This window comes from Emys orbicularis, chromosome 1 (genome assembly GCF_028017835.1).
Source record: "Emys orbicularis isolate rEmyOrb1 chromosome 1, rEmyOrb1.hap1, whole genome shotgun sequence".
NCBI classification, from domain to species: domain Eukaryota; kingdom Metazoa; phylum Chordata; order Testudines; family Emydidae; genus Emys; species Emys orbicularis.
Window position 1 is genome coordinate 159698704 of NC_088683.1, and position 25379 is coordinate 159724082.

A 25379-nucleotide genomic window follows, 5' to 3' on the forward strand; every position below is an offset into this window, starting at 1 on the left:
ATGGGCTGTGGAGACTACAAAGTTCCAGCAGGCAATACTCCAGCTTGATTTGAGAACTGTCATCTCCACAGGCCACAGCTCTGTATTAAAGTTAACAGCAGCTGCAGTAGTATCAAATTAGATACAGCTTTTGGGCTGCTTGGAAACTGCCAATACAGTTGTTCAATGGGCTAAGCCTGGGTGCCACTGAACTTGGTGTCTGGTACCTGGAAGTTCCTTGAGTGAATGAGAACGTTTGGCTTCTGATAGGGGCAGAGATGACATAACTAAGGTAGATTTCACAGAGAAGGTCTAAGACAAAACATTCTTTTTTCACAGAGAAGAGTGATCAGGCCTGTACTGTAGCTGAATTTCAAACAAACAGCGAAATAATTTCATTGCCAATAATGTTTATACTGAGAATACTGAGAAGTCAAATCAAAATCTCATGCTTCAAAGAAGGATTACCACCCACCCCGTGTGGAGTATTGCTTAACTGACTAGGTGCATTCTGAGGAGGTTTGTCCTCCTTGGAAGCCTCAGGTATAAGCTACTACCCAAAGGCAGGATGCTCACCTTGCTGGGCCAACCCAGTCTGACTCAATAGGGCAATGTTGGTGCTTAAGGCCTACATTAAACTTGGGAGAGCTGAAGTCAGTGGAGATCCACAGCTGTTGTATATCAGTGTATCCGTCTCCTGTATCTATTCCTAACTCTGCTGCTGATTTGCTCTGTGACTCTCATGGAAATTCCAGCTATCTTCTTCAAGTGGTTTCTGTTGGTCTCAGTTGGTTTTGACTACAGGAGTAGCCACCCTACGAGCTAGGAGTCTAACAGACCCTTTGCTCCATTCCAAAACCAAGGTGCAAACTAGAACTGGTAAATATCAGATCAACATTTTCATCTACAATTTCCGCTAAGGGACCTTGCAGGTCAATCAAAGGACTAAGTCCCTTCACCTCTATAACCCTACCGGATTGGCGGATTGTGGGGCTTATTTCGCTCACTTATGTCAAATGCTCGGCGATCTCTGGATTGAAGAAGCCACAAGAAGCTGTGTAATGGGGAGACACAGGCTCTCTGCGGATAGGTGTGACACTCTGTACCTCGGGGGAACACCCTGCACCCCCATGTTCATCCTTATAATATAATTGTGTGGTATCCAATGCAAAGTTTGTTATGTCGGGTGTCTTCAGAAGGCTCATGATGCACTGAGCATTGTTGTTGTAGTAATGTCATAGGTTGTAATTTCATGTATATAGTTATAAGGCTGAAAATGTGTCCTCATGACTTAAAACAAGCCCAGGCAAAAACTCTCCAGGAGCAAAGGGGCAGTTCACACCTCATCAGGCCATGTATGGGACAAACCCAGCCCAGCCTGACAGAAACAAAGGACACTGGCCTAGGCAGCAACAAAAGATCTGTTGGACTCTTGAGTGGAGTCACTCCCCTTCCCTTGGTCAGTTTGGAACTGCGATGAGGTAATGCTCACCTGACTCGGGGGGGGGAGGGGGCACAAAGCCAAGAGGGAAGAAACAACACGATAAAAGGGAGAGACGTTTGCCATGCTCTCTCTCTTCCACCCCCATCTGCAGACACCACCACCAAGCGACTGAAGTGCTGATCAAAGGGGAGAGCCTGGCTGAAGGGCAACCAGCCAGCCTGTGGTGAAAAGCATCTAAATTTGTAAGGGCACTGAAAGTGTTAAAATCAGCTTAGAAGGTGTTTTGCTTTTATTTCATATGACCAAATCTAACTTCTTGTGCTTTGACTTATAATCACTTAAAATCTATCTTTTGTAGTTAATAAGTTTGTTTGTTTATTCTACCTGAAGCAGTGCTTTTGGTTTGAAGCATGCCAGAGACTCCCCTTGGGATAACAAGCCTGCTACATATGAATTGCTTTGTTAAATTGATGAACTCATATAAGCTTGCAGCGTCCAGCAGGCATAACTGGACAATGCAATACGGAGGTTCCTAGGGTTGTGTCTGGGACCGGAGATATTGGCTAGTGTCATTCGGTTGCACAATCCAAGCAGCGGCTGGCCAAAAGTGCTCACTCATGTAGCTGGGAGCAGCTTACATGCTAGGTAGGGGTTGGCAACCTTTCAGAAGTGGTGTGCCGAGTCTTCATTTATTCACTCTAATTTAAGGTTTTGCGTGCCAGTCATACATTTTAACGTTTTTAGAAGGTCTCTTTCTATAAGTCTATAATACATAACTAAACTATTGTTGTATGTAAAGTAAATAAGGTTTTTAAAATGTTTAAGAAGCTTCATTTAAAATTAAATTAAAATGCAGAGCCCCCCGGACTGGTGGCCAGGACCCAGGCAGTGTGAGTGCCACTGAAAATCAGCTCGCGTGCCGCCTTCGGCACGCATGCCATAGGTTGCCTACCCCTGTGCTAGAGGCTGTGCGTGAACAACCAGGCAGTGGGGGTTCTCACAGCAGAGCAGGGTAAGGCTGGCTCCCAGAGTCAAGGATTGGAGTGACCTAGCAGATCACCAGTCCAGAGAACACCAGGGAACGTCACAATGGGGAACTCACCAGAGAGGTGCAGGAGGCAGGGTGATTGTAGGGATACCACCAGACAGTCTTGTAGATATTGATGTACTGAATAAAGAGGGCCACTAGCAGGTAGATGAAGAAGAGGAATTCAAAGAGAAGGCTCCCGTCCAGTGGCAGGTCAGGGATCCGGCAGTGACGCACAGGCTCTGGGGTGATCAGGGCCGTTATGGGAGGAGCTGAGAGGCTGATCGCACTACCATTCCTGAAACAGACAGACACCATTAATTGTACGGTCAGCATCCTGTGCTGCCTCAAGCTGCCTCCCTAAGGTTTCAGGGTCATTACTGAATGCTGTGGGGGCATGGGATTAAGGAAAGCAGAACCCTGCTGACCAGAGTTTGCATCATTCACACATCTAGCACAGGGCAAGTAGATGCTCCCTACTCATCTTAACACAGTCGACACCCTTCCCTGGCCTCTTCCATAGATGCCTCTCAATTTCTCCAGGAGGTCAGAATTATTATAACCATTTCACAGAGGAGGACTAAGGCATAAAGAAGAGAAGTTACTTCCCAACCTCATACCCTAGTGGCAGCGCATCTCCCCTTACACACATTTCTGTTCTAGCTTTCCTCCCAACCCGCAGCAGAGGGGGAATCACGCCTATGCTCGGACACATTACAGTGATTCCCCAGTAGCACTGCAGAGAACAGAGCGGAACGGGCTAGGATTGCACAGTTCTAGGATTCACGGCCCCCAATCTTGCTGCTGGGGAAACAGATGAGAATTGTGCCTTCCTAGTCTCTATCACTCTGTCCTTTCCAGTGACACAGGAGGAATGCTATGCTTGTGAAAGGGCCACAATTCTCCCATTGGGACAGATATTAAAATGTAAAACAAAGAGGAAATGGGTCAGTCAGTGGCACAGCAGGGAGACAATCTAGGAATTCCCTTCTAACCACCAGACCACACTCCTTCGGAGAGCCAAGAATAGAATGCAGGAGTCCTGGGTCCCAGCTTGTGCTCTAACCACTAGAGCTACTCCCTCCCAGTGCCACTGAAAAGAACTCAAGGTTCTGGTCTGCCAATCTGCTGCTTCAGCCATTAGGTAAGACTGCTTCACAGAGCTTAGAACAGAACACAGGCTTCCTGGTTTCCAGGCTTTTGCTCTAACCACTAGAAAACACTTCCTCACTGTATCATAGTGTGTCTTGCTGGCCATACTGTTTTGTCCTCACCTGTTTCTCAGACCAGTGCCGTTGCCACAGCTCCCGCCAACCAAAGTCTGGAGAGAAGGCAAAGCTGAACGGCTTAGCTGCTGCCGACTGGGTCCCCTCCTTCCACCGGGCATGACCAGGAACCGATCCACTTCCAGTGCCTCCAGCAGGCTCTGCCCTGAGACCCAGACAACAACCCCAAAGCCTTCCCAGCTCTGCAGGGGAGAAAGGGGGGGGGAGGGGGAACAGTGGTATTAATTAAGCTGTAAACGTCCAGTGATCCACCTCACAGTTGAGACCAGGTCAACCCATCCACATTTATCTGTACAGAAACTTCTGGCGTGACACCTGGGACTCCTACCAATACTCTGGGGCCAATGACCCTTTAAAACAATCTTAGGTCCCTTGTCTGCCTGAATAAATAGGATGGAACAGTGCTTACAGGTAAACATTAAGACATATTAGAACTATGCCTTTAAGAAGTGATTGTGTAAATGAACTGCCAATGAACAGTATAACCTTCTGTTGGCTGAGAAGCTGGACAGATGATCTCTAGTCACTAAGCAAAGAAGAAGTATGTGCTCTAGTGTAACAGCAAGAATGAAATGAACCTCTCTTTGCTTCAATGTAAGAAACTGTGAAAGATGTGCTGCTCTCCATAATTTTCTAAAACAATTTACAGTTGGAAAACAGTTTTTGAAGTTGTTGGATAATGAGGCTCTGTGTACACTGGACTTCAAACAGTGTCAGCTATTGACTAGTCTACAGCTAGTGTTAGCAAAACAGCATCTCACTCTACACTGGCAAAGAAAACCATATTACTGCATTGCTAGCAAGAGTCATGTTTAAACATGGTTCTAACTAAAATGGTTTGATTTCCAGAACAGACAGGATCCTAAGGTAGAAGATATATGTGTGTGTGTATATATCTCAAGTGTATTGTAAGGTAGGAAACAAAAGTTCAATGGTATTAACCCCAGAGAGATGTGAATGTCTTACAATCACTCTCCACCCTTTATAAAAGCAAGCTTTTTAATGCATGTGAACTTATTAATTTCTTTAAACTGAAAACTAGCATGTGTTTACTTTTTTTTTTTTTTTTAAATCAATCCATAGAGACTGTGCAGCTCAGATTTATAGTACAAAGCTGGATCTTCTGGCGCAGCAGTCACCAATTCCATGATTATTGTTTTAAAAATATATCTATGACTTATCCTTACAGGATTTTAGTGGGATTTGATGGTTAACAGATAGACAAAATGTGAGTGACAGCTGTAAATTGGAGCCTCAGTCCTGCAAGTCACTGCACGTTGGCCAACTTTCCAGGATCATGATCTCGAAGGTGAAACCCAGACTAAAAGCACACTGACCTGTTTGTAAGTTTCCAAAAAAGTGTACCTTCCAATAAGTTAGAGCAAGAACTGAGCCTGAATCAAAGCCCTGCATCCGAACACCCCAAACTTCTAGGAAAATTTGGATCTGGCTTTAAAATTTGCAGATGGCTCCTATCTCTAATTATAAGCCAATTATCACCTCCTTTAAAATCCTAAGTAGTCATAGCTGGCAGAGATGCCAAGAAGTATGTTGAGCAAGTCATATCACTGCCATCATGGACATAGCTTACTGAAGAGCCATTCCACCCTAAACATGTCCTCAAAGAACTTCCATTTTGTACTAAAATGTCTTATGCATACTCTCCAGCTGAAGGCCAATTTTCATAAAGTTTCAACAAGATCGGTTGAGCTGTTTTTGAGATGACTATTTTGCATGTGCCTCTGTAAAGGTGGCCTGCAAAAATGGGGAGGGGGGGAGAGAATGGACTAAAGACCTCCCCCCTATTTTAACCTGTTTATGTTTGTAAAGTAGAGTTTCAAGTTTTGTCTAGAGTGGAAGAAATTTTAAGGTAAAATACAAGCAGAAAAGAAACCACAGGCTTTTTAAAAAAATCTATTGTAATGAAGGAAAAGAGGGTACAAGTTGAACTGTAAAAAAAGTCCTTTGAAGTCACCTTAAAAAGAAAATGATGTTGTCTTTTCTTAAGTCACTAATGATTATTAGACCTCAAACTTGCCATGGACTAAGCTCTCAGTGGAGCATTTGTGCTTAGAATCATAGAATATCAGGGTTGGAAGGGACCTCAGGAGGTCATCTAGTCCAACCCCCCTGCTCAAAGCAGGACCAATCCCCAGACAGATTTTTGCCCCAGATCCCTAAACGGCCCCTCAAGGATTGAACTCACAACCCTGGGTTTAGCAGGCCAATGCTCAAACCACAGAGCTATCCCTCCCCCCTGCTTATGACAGGTTAGGTAAGGCAAATCACTAATTAAAGGAGTTCTGTGCAATTGACGTATTGGCCATGTAGGGGACTTCCCACTGGCCACTTTCAGTCATGAGCATCTGTACAATAACAAACCAGCATATATCCTACAGAAGGGGCAATATATACTGTAGAACTCACTTGAAGCTTCCTGAGACTTCTTATAAACTATGAGAGAGGGAAGGATGGAAGACTCTAAAACATTAAAGGAATAACTTTAAAAGGCATTTTAAGCAAAACGAGATTATTTTATAAACTGGGAAAACTATTAATCTAATTGTCCCTAAAGGAATGCTTTATGGGGCATAATATCCAGGGGCCAGTAATTTAACTATAGGCATTAAAGGGGCACTTACAAAAATTCTTTCCCTGTGTTATCCATTGCACATTCAATAATTCATGCAAAGAATTTAACAAATCTAATTTGTGTCTAGCAATTTATGGAGTTTGTTTACTTATCAGCTTGCACACTGAAAGCAGAGTGGCCACTTTCACCTTCTGGTTTTAGGCCTTAGCACAGATGCTGGAGGGTTTCCATTGTTAAATAAGAGTGTATATAAAAACCCTTTTCAATTAAATTAAAAACATATTCTACTCACAATAGGTTTTTTAAAATCTGCCTTTCTTATCCCTATACACACATACAGGGCTAAACTCTGATCTCTGTTATTCAAGATTTATGTGGATATAACTCTATTGACTTCAGTGGAGTCAGTCTCAAAGTACCCTGGTGTAAATAAGAGCAAAACTTGCACACCACTCACTTGTTTAATAAACACAAATGGGCCAGATTCACCCCTGATTTAACTCTGGGGAAGTCAATGCAGCTACATCAGGAATGAATTTGGACTGAAAACTACATTTTGGGCCTTAAAGCCAGTGTTCCTTTAAGAAAAACATAATATTTAAGATTTTTAATTATTTCATTTAAGGTATGGTTCAACTCTGAAAAGCGACTGCGTAACAGTGCCCATAATCTCTTATTCCAACACACCTGACCCCTACGTGTATCAAGCTGCTCATTTGAGACAAAAATAAGTATGTTCTTCTCTTTACTCGTTACCTCTGCAGTGCCAGCACAACTACTGGAGAGTGAGCTGGAGTCTATTCTGGCTTGTGCACCACCAGCAGAATTGTTTCTCAGAATTGTTCCAAATGCACAGCCAAAACCTTCTATCAATTGTAGCTCTGAAACCCAAGGCAAAATGGGGTTGCACTGAAGGCAGTATTTGTTATTCACAGGCTTTGTTGCTGGTGATGATGTGCAAGCTGAAAAGCACCCAGCTTAGCTCTCAGATCCTAGTTTGAGTTTGCAGGGCTGGCAGCTGGAAAAAAAAATACCTTTTACTTGTAAACAGAGTAATTTGATCTGGAGTCATCAAGAGACAAATATAACATCCCAAGATGCCATTTTCACAGTCACTTTTCAGAGTAGAACTGCATTTTAAAAAGCACAACTAAATAAAAAAGTTGTCTAATATGCTTATGTACTCTCTCAAATAAGAATATTGAGAATTTTTAATTATCTTGTAATGTTGCTTCAAAAACAATTACTAAAAAGAATGGCTTTGGGATTGTCTAGACCTCATTCCTGAAATCCATGCACTCCCTACAGCCACAGGTTTAAACCCTAGTAGGAGTCAAACCAACTCTTTGTCCTTCCAAGGTAGATACATTGAATATCGTGCAGTTTATGCTAGCTGGTGAGAAGGGAGACCGGAACTTGAAGTTCTGAAAAGATGTGAAGATCCCCTGATTTCTGTTGTTGCTGTGCTCTGACTGGCCACCTTCTACCCCACAGGTGGCTGCATGTCAGGGATGCTTCATGTATATAGTCTCAGTCATAAGAAGTGAACAAAAATGGCAGATATCAGCCCTCTCTGTTGAGACTGTTAGGTACCTGGATTTGACACCATATTGTCCTGCACAGGCCACCTGTTATCCTCCTGCACCATGATCACATGCACAGAAAATGTATCCTTCCTCTAAGCCCCTAAATAGACATTCCTGTCTTCATCCCATCTCCTTGTGCGCATGTGTACATTACAGTACATACACAACTCACAGGTGAGTGTGATTCTCCACTTGCATGCCCCTGCTTTCTGGCTAAGCAGAGACAACGACCAGGGTGCTGCCATGCCTATGAAACTGTGCATTGCCGACCTGATGCCCCTTCGCCCTGCCTCCCACAGGAAAGCACAAGAAGCTGTCCCAGTGGAATCACTAAGAAGAGTGTTACCAGCAGTAACCATAAAAGGAGCTATCAGCAACAGCTGACAGAACGCTATCAGCATTTCCAGTACCCGGATGCTAGTCACCAGAACTAGAACCGCTGCCAGTGTCCAAATCCATTAGTGCTGGAAGGTGGGGGAAGGGAGGTAAGCAGCAAGGAAAAGGAATGAGCAGAGAGAAGACTGGAGACAACTGAGGAAGGAAGAGGAGAAAGACCAGGGGGACTTCTGATGTCCCTGTGACAGTTCCCTCGCTTGGGGTAACTACATGATGTGGCAGGTCCCCTCATTTATTCCTATGGCATAGCACATCTTATAACCACACCAGGACCAGTGCACTCTAGGACCCTCCCAGTACCTACCCCATATTGTCTTGCCCTGCTTCTGGGAGCAGGGGCTTCTGTGTAATTTCCAAACATGGGGCACTGCATTCACAGGGTTGGGGTTCAGAGGACAGGCTGAACAAGTGCCGTTGCAATTCTCGTGGCAAGAGACCTTTTAAGACTACATCAGTTCAGCCAAGTCTGAATGACAGACTTCATCCCAGGTGCTGCAACTGAATGGTACAGCCACCACCTGCAGAACACTTGGGACAGCTGCTGCAAGTGGACACGAGCAGCTGTACAGATGAGAGAAGCTCAGTGTATTCAAACCAATGGTTTGTTTGCCCTATGCAAACCAGGCATTCCAGACAGAGCCACAAAGGTAGCTTCCTACCCAGAGGAAGGCTAGAGGAGAGCAGGACAAAATCCTCTGGCTTTTGGGAGTATAACAAATAAAAGTCGAGGTATGACTTTTACTGTAAAAATATACAATCCTTCCATTCCTTTCTCTCTCTTCTTTTTCCTCCCCTATTTAATTTTTTCCCCCCCAAAATCAAACAAATAATGCTAAGAACCTTGGCTATAGCTGCCCTAATCAACTCCTTTCCCCGATCAATCTAATCCCAGACTTCCATTCATCTAACAAGCTTAATCCCATGCCTAAAGGATCAATGAAGTTACATTACATACACCTTGAAAGAAAAAAAAAATGCTTTTCTCTCTTCAACAAACTTCTGCAGCATGCCCTGACATTAGGGCCAATTTGTGACTTGTTTTAAACCCTCTGCACACCCTCTGAAACCAGAGAATCTTTGTCCCCATTTTACAGATGGAGAAGTTTAGACAGAGAGAAGGCAGGTGACATGCCCAGCATAACGTAGAGCTAGGAACAGAAGGTAAGAGTCCTGACTCCCAGTCCCGTGCTCTAACCATTAATAACACTGCTTGCTTTGTCACATTGCTGTAGCTAAAACTGAGATGGTACTTGTACTACAGCATCGTACTAGCATCACACGAGCTAAAACGGAGGTTGTACTTACATTTTTCCAAACCCATTTTCATGCAGAAATAACTGACAGGTTGTCAGACTGCAAACTAAATATTTGGCTTGCACAGCCCCCACCAATAAACACAACTTTTCAACACCCACTGGTAATAAATGAACACACCTGCCACCTGGAAGCAGAACCCTGTACCCCTCCCCCATTCAGGGAGACATAACCGGTTAGCAGACCTCTGAAGTCAGCACATTTTCCATGTTCCCGCGCTGCATGGAACACTCGGAAGCAACAGATAAAGAGAGTATTAAACCACCAGAGAGAGAGAAAAATTATAAAGCATAGTCAAGATCTGACTCTAGAGCCACTGATCCAGCAAATTCAGAGTTAAGGCTTCAAATCTGTTCCAAGATCCAGGGCCAGGGGACTCATCATCAGTACTATTGGATTCATTTTTAATCAGTGACTGAGAATTCCTTTCTCCTTCAGAATTTAAATTCAGAAGTAACAAGCCGACTAATGCAGGGTTCCACCATAAAGCACAATATTGGCAAATGGAAAGGAGCCATCAGTGTGAGACCCAAAACTGGGAAAAGTGCAGAAATTAATAATGAAAGACAGACAAAGCCTCATTTGCTGTATATATATACACACAGTACCACTGAAATGCATCCATCTCTGAGGAGGAAAACGGCCGGCAAGAAGGGCACTGGTGTGGAAAGTATTGGTCAAAGACAATGGGACAAACACCTGCTCTTTAAAACTTCCATGGCACTCAATGTCCATGCAGGAGACAGGAGCTTGGGTGTGAAAGTCTCACCTGAAAAAAACACCCACAGCAAAGTGCATGGGGCTCAATTTAGCTACATTTTTGGGGCATACTCACTGCAAGTTTGGGACACATCTATACACACCTCATTTTTATACCCCTCAGCCATTCCCTCAGACCGCCTTAATGGAGGGGTGTGAAGAAGAGACTTTCAGAGGTGGGGATGGGACCTGGCCATCTTTAAGGTACAGGGGAAAATGTGCGTGGGAGGAGGCAGTCAGCCACTCTTACTGAACCCTTCCCTTAACAGAAAAACAAAGCAAAACTTTAAAAGCAGTAAGAGAAAATACTTCAGCACCATATAATTATCCCGTGGCACTCACTGCTGCAGGATGCTGTTGAAGCAAACAGCTTAGTAAAATTGTAATGAAGGATTAAATAATTGTATGAATGAGGACATTTGTAGTTATGCTAGCAAGGATGGAAAAAATTACAGGAGCCATCAGTCTTCATGCCTCAGGGCGTAAACTGATCAACAGCCAACTGTCAGGAAGAAATTTCTCACCAAGAGTATAGGGTTACACAATTACCCAGCGGCACAGTGGGTTCTTCAGCCTCCTTTGTAATATGACAGTAGTATCTGTCAAAGGCAGGATACTGGACTACAGACAGCATTGGTTTGTTCTGGTAAGACAAGGAGAAAGAACTGCAGAGCTGGTCTGTTCTAGAACAAGAGTTCTGACTAGTTGGATCATTGGTCTATTTTGGTCTTACTATTCCTATGTTTCTCAATCATAAAGGGAAGGGGACAGCAGTGCTCAAGTCTCATCCAGCATGTGAGATTTAAAATAAAGAAGCTGGCAAGAATTACCAAACTAAGAACGTTACCCAAAAGCCACTTGGCTTTGTCATCCGAGAGCTGGAAACAGTTTAAGCTTGATACCCAAAATAGCATTTCTATACATAATAATGACACAGTTATAAGGTCTGATATCTCACATCCTACCAGGGCTAGAAACAAAAGCCTTATACACTAATAGGAATGAGTAACTCCCTGTTCATCTCACTGGTATAAAACAACTGCTTCTATACCTGATGAGTTATGAGATCTTAGACCTCAAATGTGCCACTGGTCCAGGGTTGAATATCACCCACCCTAGGCCTCAAGGTAGAATAATTTTGGAGGAAGTTAAAAAAAACAAAACAGTTTTATAAATGGCATTTCTGAAGCAGCTCAGAAGTTGGACTGTTAGAATAAATCCCAGGGAAGATGGATTAGCAGGCAGAGTGCACATGAGACAATTTATTGCCACTGTATGTGTATATAAACACACAATTCTTGAATTGCTAAATTCTGTGGAATGAAGACAAGCAACTGTACATACATACAGTACCACTGAAACGCAGCCACCATTGAAGAGCAGACATGCAGCCCTCTAGTTGACAGCCCACTGCATGACAATGCAGAGGGAAATTTCAGCTAGGAGCACTGAGGATTTAAATATTGTGAGTTATGTGAGTGGAGGGGAAAAAATGTTATTTTTAAAGCCACTTGTATGACAAAAAAAGATTCTGACCTAGGATCCTGTGTGCTAATTTCAGCCAGTGGCAATTTTTTTATGGTCAAGTTAACTACTGAAAAAATCAGGGTTTACTACAAACTCTGAGAAGCCCCATATATTCTCACCCAGCCTCTCACACAAAAGACACATGGCCTAGTGGCCCACATACAGGACTGGGAGCCAGGAACTTCCGATGTTCTAGCTCTTCCACTGACTTGCTGTGACACCTTGACCAAATCACTTCACCTCTCTGGGCCTGAATTTCCTCATCTGTAAAACAGGGATTATTCTTTGCCTTGCAGGGGGGTAGTTAATGTTTGTACAGCACTATATACAGTAAAAGCTGTGTTATCTGGCCCTGTACCAACCGGAAAGCTCCATAAACCAGCATTTCTAATCTTCACAGAAAGTCTGGTTTATAGTCCGGTTGGTGGGGGCCAGCAGGCTCCCTACCTGGCTCCCTGGAAGCAGCGACATGTCCCTGCTGCTCCTAGGCAGAGGAATGGCCACGAGGGGTTTGGCATGCGGAAGGGGGTGTGGGGCTGTGGCGCGGGCTCTGGGAGGGAATTTGGGTGCGGGAGGGGGCTTGGGGAAGGGAGTTGAGGCGTGGGATGGGTTTTGGGGTGCCAGATCTGGGGGGCGCTCACCTTGGGCGGCTTCCCGCAAGCGACAACCTGTCCCGGCTGCTCCTAGGCGGAGGTGCAGCAGGCGGCTCTGCGCGCTGCCTCCACCCACAGGCAGCCCCTGCAGCTTCCATTGGCCGCAGTTCCCAGCCAATGGGAGCTGCAGAGCCAGCGCTCAGGGCGGGGTGGGGGCAGCGCACAGAGCCACCTGCCATGCCTCCACCAAGGAACAGCAGGGACAGATTGCCGCTTGTGGGGAGCCGCCCGAGGTGAACCAGAGCCCCCCCAGATCAGCACCCTGAAACCCGTCCCCAATCCCCGGCCCCGAGCCCCCTCCCGCATCCAAACTCCTTCCCTGTTAGTTAACTGACATTCTTCACTTACTGGTACTCCCCATTCCCCAACATACTGGGTAAAAAAGCTTTTACTGTAACTGCTAATTGTTTTTACAAGATTTTCTTAAACAAAAGCAGCATTTCTCCTGTCCGTGCCTGTTTACCAACTACAATTTTTAATATAAAAGGTAATTCAATCAGTACAACACATATTACAAAGCAGAAATCACTAGGATTTTTACCAATCAGAAAGATGGAGATTTTCAAAGCTGTTTCAAATTCTAGTGTGTGCATCTGTGTTTGATGTTAAATTTACCTGTAATATATCTAAAAAATCAGAATTTACCTTGCAGCAACTTTGAATGTCCCTGCTTTCTTGTGCAATGAAATGAGAGATGAATTGCCCGAGTCCTATTCCATGTCATTAGGCTAGAATTCATGCTGGAGAGTATCAATGCAATGGCAACTTCTAGCGACTGTCCATTTACACTTATGGAGACAGTGAAATTGTGACAGGTATTTTTAAAAGCTGTTCTGAACATTTAATTTGTGTATGGGAGCCTGTATATACACAGTCACACATGCCATTGCTCAGATATACATTGCTTATACACCGCTACCTTGATATAACACGACCCGATATAACACGAATTCGGATATAACGCGGTAAAGCAGTGCTCCGGGGGGGCGGGGCTGCACACTCCGGCGGATCAAAGCAAGTTCAATATAACGTGGTTTCACCTATAACACGGTAAGATTTTTTGGCTCCCGAGGACAGCGTTATATCGAGGTAGAGGTGTGTGTATGTATATGTATTATATATATATTTTCTGTGGGATCTAGATAGCAAATATTTAACTACGAAAGACACGATAACTAATCATCTTGTCCTGGGAGGTTATGAATGCCTCCGGCCAGGTGCAAGTGCCTTCAACTCTCATTGACTTTGGTGGAAGCAAGCATTCAGGACCCTACAAAAGCATATGGGAGGGGGAAGGGGGGAATCTCATCCAAGAAAAATACAACAGGCCAAGCTGACTCATTCTCAGTGTAACTCCACTGAAGTGGTTAGTTATACCCAGGGACTGATTTGGCCTACTGAGTTTACCTGCATGCTCCTTTAAAGACATTCCCAGACCATGAGATCCATTGACACTTTTGTTTTAAATCAACAATTCTGAACCTGCCCCCCACAGGTACACGGGTTATGCAGCAGTAGCATGTACTGTACCAGTCAGCCAGCCTGCCTGGCTTTTACAAGCCAGGTTGCATAATGCATACTGTCTACTTCTCACCAGAAGTCTCTGCTTCCGCTTGCAAAATGTTCAGTCCAAAAAGTCAAGCAGGGCTGGAAATGACTTAGTAGAATGCACATGCCCCACTAAAGATGTCAGGAAACCTTTCACGCGGCATTGTGATGTCTAATGAATGATTTAGCCAAGTCAAATGATTGAAGATTCACCTATTTAAAAAAATGCACCTGTTAAAAAGTTTCACACTGTAAAATGGTTGGGGGAGGAGGGGGAAGGAATATGCTCCCCCACCCCAAGAGGGGAGCATAGAGCAACAGATCTGGTGGTGGGGAATATTGTTCAGAAAAGCCAGTGCTGGGGGTTGAGTAAGTTCTCCAAGGAGACTAATCGGGGGGAAGGCTGCTCAACGTGGCATCATCACCCCCCCCCCCTTCGCCTGTGGGAGCTCTCTGAGCAAGTCAGAACCATGGAGGTCAGCATGAAATTGTACCAGTTCCCCAATCATGCTCTGGAAGCCCTACGCCCAGAAGGCCACGGTACCTGTGCTTCGTGAAGAGCTAGAAGAAAGTAGGGAGAGATACAGAGACGTGTGGGGACACAGGCTCACCACACACATGGCCCATGAGGGAGCTCCCAAAAGTTGTGGAGATGGGTTGGGTTTGAGGGGCTCAAACTTCTGCTGTAACTGAGAGCAGAATTTGATCCCTGTCTTGTCTGTCTCTGTTAAGCACTAAACAGTTTATAGTGCTATGTAAACAACAACACTCAGCTTACTAAAAGTAAAAGAAGTTTAGAGTACTAGGAACAGAGTTTTCTAATCACTTTTTAAAAAATATAATGGTATCCCCTTTAAAAAAAATATTAACCTCTACTTGACTGGGGGTGATGGGGCATATTATTTAATCTTTATAGATATTACAGTAGGGCCCCAAATGTGCTAGACACTTTACAAAAATATAAGTGGTGCTGAATCTGCTATAACATAAGGCAGCTCTCAATGGGTTGCTCTGCAGCCCAGAGTACACAGCATTCCAGCTATCCTTCAAGCCGCCCCTTCCTCCCTCCCACCCTATGCGTGGGGCTGTGCAGGAAGGGGGACCCAGAGCTACTGTCCAGAGGTATTTCTCTGGAGACAGCTAAGTTGGCTTTGCAGCCTCTTTGTCACAGAACAGAACAGGGCAGCAGGACTTAGGCCTGTGAAAAGAAATATATTCAAGTACAATGGAAAAAAAAAACCATTACTGCAGAATTAAGGTTGCAAGATCAGGGAATAAAAAGTCAGATTCCAAGCATTCAAATAGTTCCTGCAACCTTAACTCAGCCCTCCCATATATTAATAGTCTGCACTAATTCCATAACATTAAGGTTCACATTTAACAAGGGAAAGAGGGAGTGGGCTGGGAATTGCCAAAATTTTAAAATTTGGGTTCTTGCACCTTAATCTGCATTTAGGGACTTGAGTAAAAGTGGCTTGATTTCCAGAAGAGCTGAGCTCCCCCAGCTTCTCATAGTATCTGCTCCTTTGAATACCAGGCTACATTTATTTCGGTCCCTTAGTGTGCATTTAGATGCCTAAACTCAGTTTAGGCCATAAATACACAACAGTAATGCTGGCTGATTTAATACTGCCAGAGCGATCTTAGTTTTCAGATTGTCCTGATTTCTGGGCATAGAACGTGGGACCACAAGGTACTTAGGTGCTTATGTCTGGGGGTTGGGTGCCCACATCCTAATTTTGGCTATACTGTGATCCACAAAACTGCTGAACACTGCATAAACTCACTCAGCATCTAAGTTTTTCAGCGCAACATTTCCCTCAGTATCTACGTTACTGCCTGCCTCTGGGCATGCACACTGCTGCCTCCTTCAAGGTGTCCGGACACCTGTCTCCCACCTGAGCCCCAGAGCAATTCACAAATCAGGGGAAGACAAGCATTTGGCCAACTAAGTTAGATGGGGGCGCAATCCGGGAGGAGGCGGCGGCAGCAGCAAACCACCTTATAACTTTTAGTCCATCACTACAGCACTTGCCTAGGGATATGGTAGACCCAGGTACAATTCTCCCCTCTCTGTCAGCAGGGGAGAAGAGATGGGGAAACTCATCTTCAAATCCTAAGAGAGTGCTCTAACCACTGGGATCCGAGATAGTCTGATCTGAGGCTCCCTCAATCTCTCCAGTTGAAGCTGCTGTACTCTGGAAAAATAATGAAAGAATAAGTGGAGCAGGGACACTGGAGCCAGAGTCTCCCACCGTGGTGCCCTAACCACTGGTCTAAAGACTCATTCCCATTTTCTCTCTGTCTAGTCCAATGACTATTTAAGTATTTATCCACAGTGGAACAGTCATTGGGCCAGAGAGAGCATGCATGGGAATGACTCTGGAGTCCAGTGTTTAGGGCAAGTTTGAAGATTCAAAGTTCAGCTGTTTTGAGTTTTACACACCCACACAAAAATGGTTTGTTTTTACCTTCTCCTAAATCCAAAACACTGGATGGGATTTTACTCAAACTTTATTAAAAAACAAACAAAAAATCTTCCAAGAATTTCAGCCCAAAAGGTAAAAAATTCCCACAAAAAACACAGGAGTAAGAAAACAATGCATTAGACTAATTTATACCAGTATACCAATGTCATTACTCCAGTGCAAACATTTCCCTCCTAACGCCCGGTTCAGGCTAGAAAGCTGATCAACTGACCAGTCAATTGACTTATTATTTGACCACCATCAAATATTCCAGCAAGAATGTCCTGATGTAGGCCCAACGTATCTTTTTGATTGCCATCTGTTAGCAAGCCTACTTAAAAGTCTTGATCACTTACTTTACTACATGCTAATCCCACCTGTTGGGGGAAAAGGGCAAACTAATTAAAAATTGAGCCTCTTGATTGGCTAGAATCTTCTAGAACCAATATTGTATGTATCTCTATCCTTATGTGTAAACAGACCATCAATGTACATGGCAATTTACAACGCACATGAAATAAAACAGAGTCCCTGCCCCAAGAGATTACAATCTAAACTGACTAGACAATCATACAGAAATTAACTCAGAAGGGACTGGGGAAGAGAGAAGAGGGTTCATGGTCATTAAACCTTTTCCCCCAGCACAAAGAGAAAGAAGCACAGCCATTAAGCTACTTGAATGCCTATTGCCTACCTAGAAAAAGTGGATTTAAAAATGACTTTTTCTTTTATAGTTGTTCTGTGTTTGTTTTATTTAATTACAATTTTTTCTTTTGTAACTGTTCAATCTTGAGTAACGTTCACATTTAAATGCTAACCAAACATTGCTAAAAAAGGTAATAATAATTATTCCTTCATTTTTTATAACTTCATTTCATTGTGTTTTGCATTTTTCTGAGTTAAAACAACTCAGTTAAGTAACTTGGTTTTTGCAATTACACATAAGTATCTATCTAAGGCTAAGCCTATTTGAGACCATAAAGTCTTACTTGTTTTTGGTACTGTTGTTACTATTTTAATAAATTAGTGCTATAAAATATGTCTATATCTGACATTATTTGACAATATTTGACCAGTCAATTGGCAAATTATTTTTGGACCGGTCAAATGCCCAACCCTGGTCCTATCTACACTGAAACTACTTTGCAACCTTAGCTACAGCAAGATCCTATCAGTATCAGTAGAAAAGTGATAGCTTGCAAATGCTATTCATCTAAAGAACTCAAGATGCTTCACAAGAACTAATTTACTCTCACAAAACCCCTGCTCAAGTAGGAAGGTAAATATTATCCCCTTTTTACAGATGGGAAAACTGAGACACAGAGAAGGTAAGGCCCAAATTTGAAAAATTATCAATTTTGGGTGCTCAACTTAAGACAATTTGGACCTTGTTTTCAAAAGCACTGGGGCAACGCCTGCTGAAGTCAGTGAGAACTATGGTGGCTCAGCCTTTCTGAAAAAATTAGGCCCCACGGCTAGCATCCATGAAGGGACTTAGGCATTGCAACACTGAGTGTCATGGTGCCTAACTTTTAAGCACCAAGAAAATCACAGGAACAACACTCAGATCCACAAAGCCAAGCTAAGCACCCAGGCTCACTACACAGTGAATGTGGAGAGACACGCACCACACAATGGGATCCACAAAAACCAGGACACTAGGTGCTGAGCTGCCTAAACTACCTAATTGGAGATGCTGATTATAGGGGGGTGTGGTAAGCCTGCCCCTCTCTGAGATAGGCACCTCCCAGATGGATGCCCTAACCACTGGACTGCAGAGTCATTCTCCCCTCTCCCTCTGGCTGGGAGAGTCAGTCATTGGCCCAGACAGTGAGAGAATGGCTCTGCAGTCCAGTGGTTAGAGCACCCATGTGGGAGATGGAAGACCCCGTGTCTCCAATCACTCTTTCATTATTTATCTGCAGTGGAACAGCTTCAAAAGGAGAGACTGAGGGAGCCCCACACCAGAATATCCCAGAGCACCTCTCCTGAGATGATGAGACCCCTGTTCAAATCCTGTCGCCCCCTCTAGCAGAGAGGTGGGAATTGAACCTGAGTCTCCCACATCCTAGGCAAGTGCTCTAAGCCAGTGGTCCCCAACGCGGTGCCCGCGGGCGCCATGGTGCCTGCTGGGGCATCTATGTGCACCCGCCTGCTGACAAGGGAGCGTCCCGCCGCCAAGGGGCGCAGCCACCGGACAAGCAGCCGCTGAGAAGCGGCAATGCCAAGAAGCGTCGCCACCGAAATGCCGCCGAGAAGCAGCGTCATCAAGAGGCGTCACTACCGAAATGCCACCGAGAAGCAGCGGAATTTCGGCGGCGACACTTCTTGACGTTGCCCGCCACACTGAAAGGTTGGGGACCACTGCTCTAAGCACTGGGCTAAAAGTTAGGAGGAGGACGGCAGTGCCACCACCTCCTTCTCCAGACTGTTTTTAAATAGGCCCCAATCCATCAGGTGGCCTCTGAGCATGCCTGCTAGATTGGGCCCCACAGGCAACTTAGGCAGCTGAATGCCTGTATTCTCCTGTATGAGAGGGGTAGTCGTGTTAGTCTGGATCTGTAAAAAGTGACAAAGAGTCCTGTAGCACCTTATAGATTAACAGATGTATTGGAGCATAAGCTTTCGTGGGTAAATACCCACTTCGTCAGAGGCATGCTTTCACCCATGAAAGCTTATGCTCCAATACGTCTGTTAGTCTATAAGGTGCTACAGGACTCTGTCGTTGTATTCTCCTGGTCTATGAAACAGGTCTATGTTTAGGCAGGAGATAGGTGCCTGGACACCTAGAGAGAGGCACCAATGCACATGCCCAGAGACAGAAACATAGGCTCCTAGGGAACTTTTTCCCAGAAAACTTAGGCACCGAGCAAGTTTAGGCACCTAAGAGTTTATCAGCAGTTTTGTAGACTTAGGCACGTAAGTACTTTGTGGATCCCTCCCAAAGTGCCTCAAATTAGGCACCCAATGTTGCTAGCCACTACTAAAAAGGTCTACCCAGTTGGTTTTCATAAGCGTACAGACTGAGTCAGTGTCAAAGCAAAGAATAAAAACCAGCAGTGCTGACTCCTAGTCCCCAGCTCTCGTCAGTGGGCAGCACTTCCATCCTATATGCTGGTTTGGGCTGCAAAATGAAAATTGACAGCTGCTTGAGAACAAGACACAGAGCAGAAATGTCCACATCTTAGAGAATCCCAATATGATCAGGGCCTACAGGTACTGGGTAAAATCCTGGGTTCAAAAAAGTCAATGGCAAAACCCCATTGACGTCAGTAGGGTCAGGATTTTACCCGTTGGGTATTGATAGGGCCAGATAGTATGGTGCTTTGTGTGAAGGTCTGTTTTAGAGTAACACTTAAAGAAACTTCCTAGAGTGGGGAGTAAGAGGCACCAACAAAGAAACTCGAATGGACATAAACATCAAGAATTTTAGGGGGACCAGAATGGGAATCAAGAGGCTTGGCTTCTATTTCCTGTTCCGCCACTGACACTCCGTGTGATCTTGGACCCGCCCTTTCCCGTCTCTGTACATCCATTTCCCTATCCAAAAATTCCTGATGGCAGTAGGTACACAGTCCTCTGGGTTGGCAACTAAGATGAGGTCTTCTCTCTTAGGCTTTGTCTTCACTACCCGCCGATCCGGCGGGTAGCAATCGGTTTATCGGGGATCGGCTTACCGCGTCTAGTGAAGACGCGGTAAAATCGATCCCTGATCGCTCTGCCGTCGACTCCGGAAATCCACCTCGGCAGGAGGCGGCAGCGGAGTCGGCGGCAGCGCGGCAGCGGTCGACTTTCCCGCGTCCTCACCGCTAGGTAAGCCGACCTAAAATACGCAACTTCAGCTACGGTATTCACGTAGCTGAAGTTGCGTATCTTAGGTCGGACCCCCGCTGTAGTGTAGACCTAGCCTCAGAACTTCACAATCCACCACTTTGGAGTACAGACATCTCATTCATTCATGTATAGTCATCACAAATGGGAGCGATATGAGGGGCCTGCTGTTCACATCCAAAAATCATGCACAAGAGCTATCATACACTGAAAACAAAGCTATCCTTGTTTCGGTTGAATATTCATTGTTAAAGCGACCCCAGAATAGTTAGCATGCAGCCTCATATAATAAGCAGAGTCGTCATCTTAACTGCCACTCCACATAATGGAGGATAATCAATACATGGCTTTCTTAGAGGAGTAGAGGGAAGTGCATTGCACACTTCCCACCTTCAGGAGAATGGGGTCTTATCACAAGTTTTATGAGCTTAGATTAATTATGTTTCAACATTTATGATATGTGGCTCTGACCAGTTCTATATATCCCATGTCCTACTCAATCTATCATATTTTCCTTGATCATTTAAAATGCTGGGCAGTGTTCTAAAAAACACCAACCCCAAACATGAGCCCAAATGAACATTGTCATTTGGTGTTTAAAATCCAAACACTAACTGTGCAAACAGCACATCTCATCTATTTTCCAAGCACCCCCCTATCATTGGGGTGTCTAAAATCCAGAGCTGGAGCTCAATTTTGCAATTTAAGCCTATCTCCAGAAGAGCTGCTGGAAATAAAGTTTAAAAAAATCTCATCAGCCCTGCTGCAACTGTGTGTTTCAAGGTTTCTTTTAGACAATGAGTACTTGGGCCAGAAAGAGGGGCAACATTGGACTTACTGGTCCCCCTCAGAAGTAGCAGCCTTTCCTCTGGGGCAGTAATTCTTCCCACACACCCTGCAGCCCAGAGGCATCTAAAGAGTAACTCCCTGGGATAAGCGTGCAGGATCTTCACACATTCCCAGTTTGGGTTTGTAGAAACTCTCCCAGAGCCACAAGCACCCCATTAACGGGGAGGAAAGCCCCACGCAGAAGCCCTAGAGATGCACTAAAACCAATCCTCCCCTCCCCCAACTCTCAGTTTAATGCATTTCAAACTCCCAGCAATTCGTGATTAAAGGAACAAAAGTTGCCTTGACAGAGCCATGGCGGAAAAGGGGGCGGGAAAAGGGAGCCAGGGCCTGAGGCTGGGGGTGAGAGAAATGGGGCTCACAGTGTATTGGGGGGAGGGCCCCAGGGGCTGGAGAAGGAGCAGTAGCCGGTACTCACACATCGAAGTGCGGATGGAGGAGGTAGTGGTGCAGCTCAGACATCAGCCAGGAGGAGGGTCCCCTTCACACAGCAGCAACAAAGAGCCACACTCCAGCCCCCTCCCCCAACACCAGCAGCTGCTGCTGTAGAGCCCGGGGTCCCTCCCCAGCCCTGGCAGCAGCAGGCACCGTGTTACCCGGGTGGCACGGGCGGGCAGCCTGGCTCCGGCTCCCCACCCCGCGGGGAGACTCGCCTAGCACCTACCCACCCTGCCACCACCCACCAGGGCCAAACGGGCGGGTGCAGCCACCTGCCCAGCAGGGCCAAGCTGCAGGGGCTTGGGGTTCAGCAGCTCCCCGGGAGGCAATGGGGAGGGGGCGGGAGAACCTAGCCCAGCCCCCCCACACTCCTCCTCTCGCCACCTTTCCCCGCGCTCGCCTGCTCCCTTTCCCCCCTCAGCTGCGGCGGCGGCTGCTGCTCCCCAGGAGAGACGTGGCAGTGAGGGCTGATGCTCTCATCACAGGGCGACAGCAGCGGCAGCAGCAGCCAGCCCAGGAAGGGAAAGGGGGGTGGCGGCCAGGGAGAGGAGCCATGTTGGTAGTGGCAAAGCTTGCTGTGGGGCGGCGCCCTCCCCTCCCCCTTATGATACCCTCCCTTAGGCACGCAGGACTCGCCTTTGGTGCCTGCTCTGCACCCCCCACACTAGGGGGATCTGGAAAGCTACAGCAGGAGCTCAGCTCTCACTTGGGGAGAGGCAGTTTCCCAGCTCCCCTCCTTGTGAAGAGCCTCCCAAAGGCAGCTGATCTCTAGGAACTGAAAGCTGGACACTGATTTTTTAGACAAACAAACTTTGTGTTCGTCAATCGCTGCCCTGGCCCTCTACAGCCAGCCAGCCAGCCACCCACCCAGGTCTGGCTTTCAGGATCTACGAAAACCTGCCAGGATTGCCAAGGCCAAGCACTCAGATCAAGCACCAGGCACCGTAATGCCTTCTGAGATTGGCTTATAAAATATGAGATTTAAAAACAATAATCCATGCTGAGTTCTTTTTCTTTGCCTGCTGGTTTTGGAGCCTTCAGGGTGTGTTCAGTTCACGTTTTTCAAGCTTCTCTCTGCAACCATGAAGGTTAGAAACTTGTTTTTAAATGAAAGCTGCGATTCTTGTGTGATTCTGTGACTCCAGAAGTTGGAGCTTTAAAAAATACACCAATTATCCTGACAATTGCAATACCGTTGTGAGAGTTGGCAACATTAAAACCATGCCACGGGTCCCTCAATTTTTAGGAGGAGGCCAGATAATTTCATGTCCGGAGGCTGGGATAGTGCTGTCCAAGCTGCTGCTGGCTAGTGTGGACTCACTCTCACCTGGCTGCTTGCACTTAGGCCCCTCCCACAGACTTAGAGGAGGAGCACTGGACGCAGTGCTTCGGACAACAAATGAGAAAACAGGGACAGGCGTGAGGGTCACAGGGTCAAAAACAGGGAACCAGAGGGGGACACTGAGCAGAGAATCCGGGACAGCGCCCACTGCTCCTCGAAGGTGTCCAGGGAGCCAGTGGACGCGGCCCAGAAGAACTCTACCTGGAGACATAAACTAAGGGAGGAGCAGAAATAGGCCCCACAGTCGCAGAGCACCTCCCCATCCAGCATCCTCCTCCTGGTATGGTGGACGGCCATCTTGGCCAGCGCTAGATGGATGTTGATAAGGAGGTCTCACCTGGGGTCACGGATGGGGTGTGCGGAAATGAGGAGGTGTCGGGAAAAGTGCAGCCAGAACCTAAGGAGAAGATTCTGGAGGAACCGGAAAAGGGGCTGCAACCTGCCACTCTCGATGTAAATGTACACCCGAGTCTCCCTCACGCCACAGAAGGGGCAGGTGTCAGGGAGGGGAATGAACTGCACCAGGTACATGCCCGTGCTCATGGCTCCACGAAGGAGCCACCAACTAATATCCCCGGCAGGCCAGGGAACCAGGGTGTAATGCAGACGGGCCCACCGGGGTCTGCTTGCAGTTGAGCAAACTCCTCTGCTGAGTTGTCAGAGTGCCCTCTGGGCATAAATTGGAGCAGCACAATAACATAAGCAGTAATGTGGTTTAATGGCCTAGGTAGGCAACTAAGAGAAAGGGAGTCTGGAGTGCTAATCCCAGCTCTGGCACTGAGAGTACATCTATATAAGAAATGCTACAGCTGCACTACTTTAGTCCCTCCCCTGCCTTCCCCAACACTAGGGGGACCTGGAAAGCTACAGCAGGAGCTCAGTTGTCACTTGGGAAGAGGCAGTTTCCCAGCCCTCCTCCTTGTGAAGAGCCTCCCAAAGGCACCTCCTCCATCTGCACTTCGATGTATGTGTACCGGCTACTGCTCCTAAAGTTATTGACTGGGTACATGTCATCTCAGGACGAAATGCAGAGACAAAATGTCTCGATACATTAAATGACTGCTTCTTGGAGTAGCAGGTGCAGGAACCCACAAGGGGAGAGGCAATTCTCGATTTAGTCTTGAGTGGAGCGCAGGATCTGCTCCAAGAGGTAACTATAACAGGACCGCTTGGAAATAGTGACTATAATATAGTAACATTTAATATTTCTGTGATGGGAAGAACACCTCAGCAGCCCAAAACTGTGGCATTTAATTTCAGAAAGGGGAACTATGCAAAAATGAGGAAGCTAGTTAGACAGAAATTAAAAGGTACAGTGACTAGAGTGAAATCCCTGCAAGCTGCATGGACACTTTTCAAAGACACCATAATAAAGGCCCAATTTATACCCCAAATTAAAAAACACAGTAAAAGAACTAAAAAAGAGCCACCGTGGCTTAACAACCATGTAAAAGAAGCAGTGAGAGATAAAAAGGCATCTTTTAAAAAGTGGAAGTCAAATCCCAGTGAGGTAAATAGAAAGGAGCATAAACACTGCCAAATTAAGTGTAAAAATGTAATAAGAAAAGCCAAAAAGGAGTTTGAAGAACAGCTAGCCAAAAACTCAAAAGGTAATAACAAAATGTTTTTTAAGTACATCAGAAGCAGGAAGCCTGTTAAACAACCAGTGGGGCCCCTGGACAATCAAGATGAAAAAGGAGCACTTAAAGATGATAAAGTCATTGCAGAGAAACTAAACGAATTCTTTGCTTCAGTCTTCACGGCTGAGGATGTTAGGGAGATTCCCAAACCTGAGCCGTCCTTTGTAGGGCACAAATCTGAGGAATTGTCACAGATTGAAGTGTCATTAGAGGAGGTTTTGGAATTAATTGATAAACTTAACAGTAACAAGTCACCGGGACCAGATGGCATTCACCCAAGAGTTCTGAAAGAACTCAAATGTGAAATTGTGGAACTATTAACTATGGTTTATAACCTGTCCTTTAAATCAGCTTCTGAACCCAATGACTGGAAGATAGCTAATGTAACGTCAATATTTAAAAAGGGCTCTAGAGATGATCCCGGCAATTACAGACCGGTAAGTCTAACATCAGTACCAGGCAAATTAGTTGAAACAATAGTAAAGAATAAAATTGTCAGACACATCAAAGAACATCAATTGTTGGGCAAAAGTCAACATGGTTTCTGTAAAGGGAATCATGTCTTACTAATCTATTAGAGTTCTTTGAAGGGGTCAACAAACATGTGGACAAGGGGGATCCAGTGGACATAATGTACTTAGATTTCCAGAAAGCCTTTGACAAGGTCCCTCACCAAAGGCTCTTACATAAATTAAGTTG

General features: G+C 45.6%; 1 protein-coding gene across 1 annotated transcript in view; it reads right to left on the reverse strand.

Moving 5' to 3' along the window:
* TMEM39A (transmembrane protein 39A) overlaps positions 1-21744 on the reverse strand; it is a 28750-nt gene extending 7006 nt beyond the window's left edge. Inside the window, exons 1-3 of the mRNA XM_065413699.1 lie at positions 21679-21744; positions 3725-3918; positions 2526-2748 (exon numbers count right to left, since the gene is read on the reverse strand). Of these exons, the coding sequence (XP_065269771.1) occupies positions 2526-2748; positions 3725-3837 (336 nt within the window). The 5' untranslated portion in view covers positions 3838-3918; positions 21679-21744. The remainder of the gene's footprint in view (positions 1-2525; positions 2749-3724; positions 3919-21678) is intronic.
* Positions 21745-25379: the final 3635 nt, after the last annotated feature.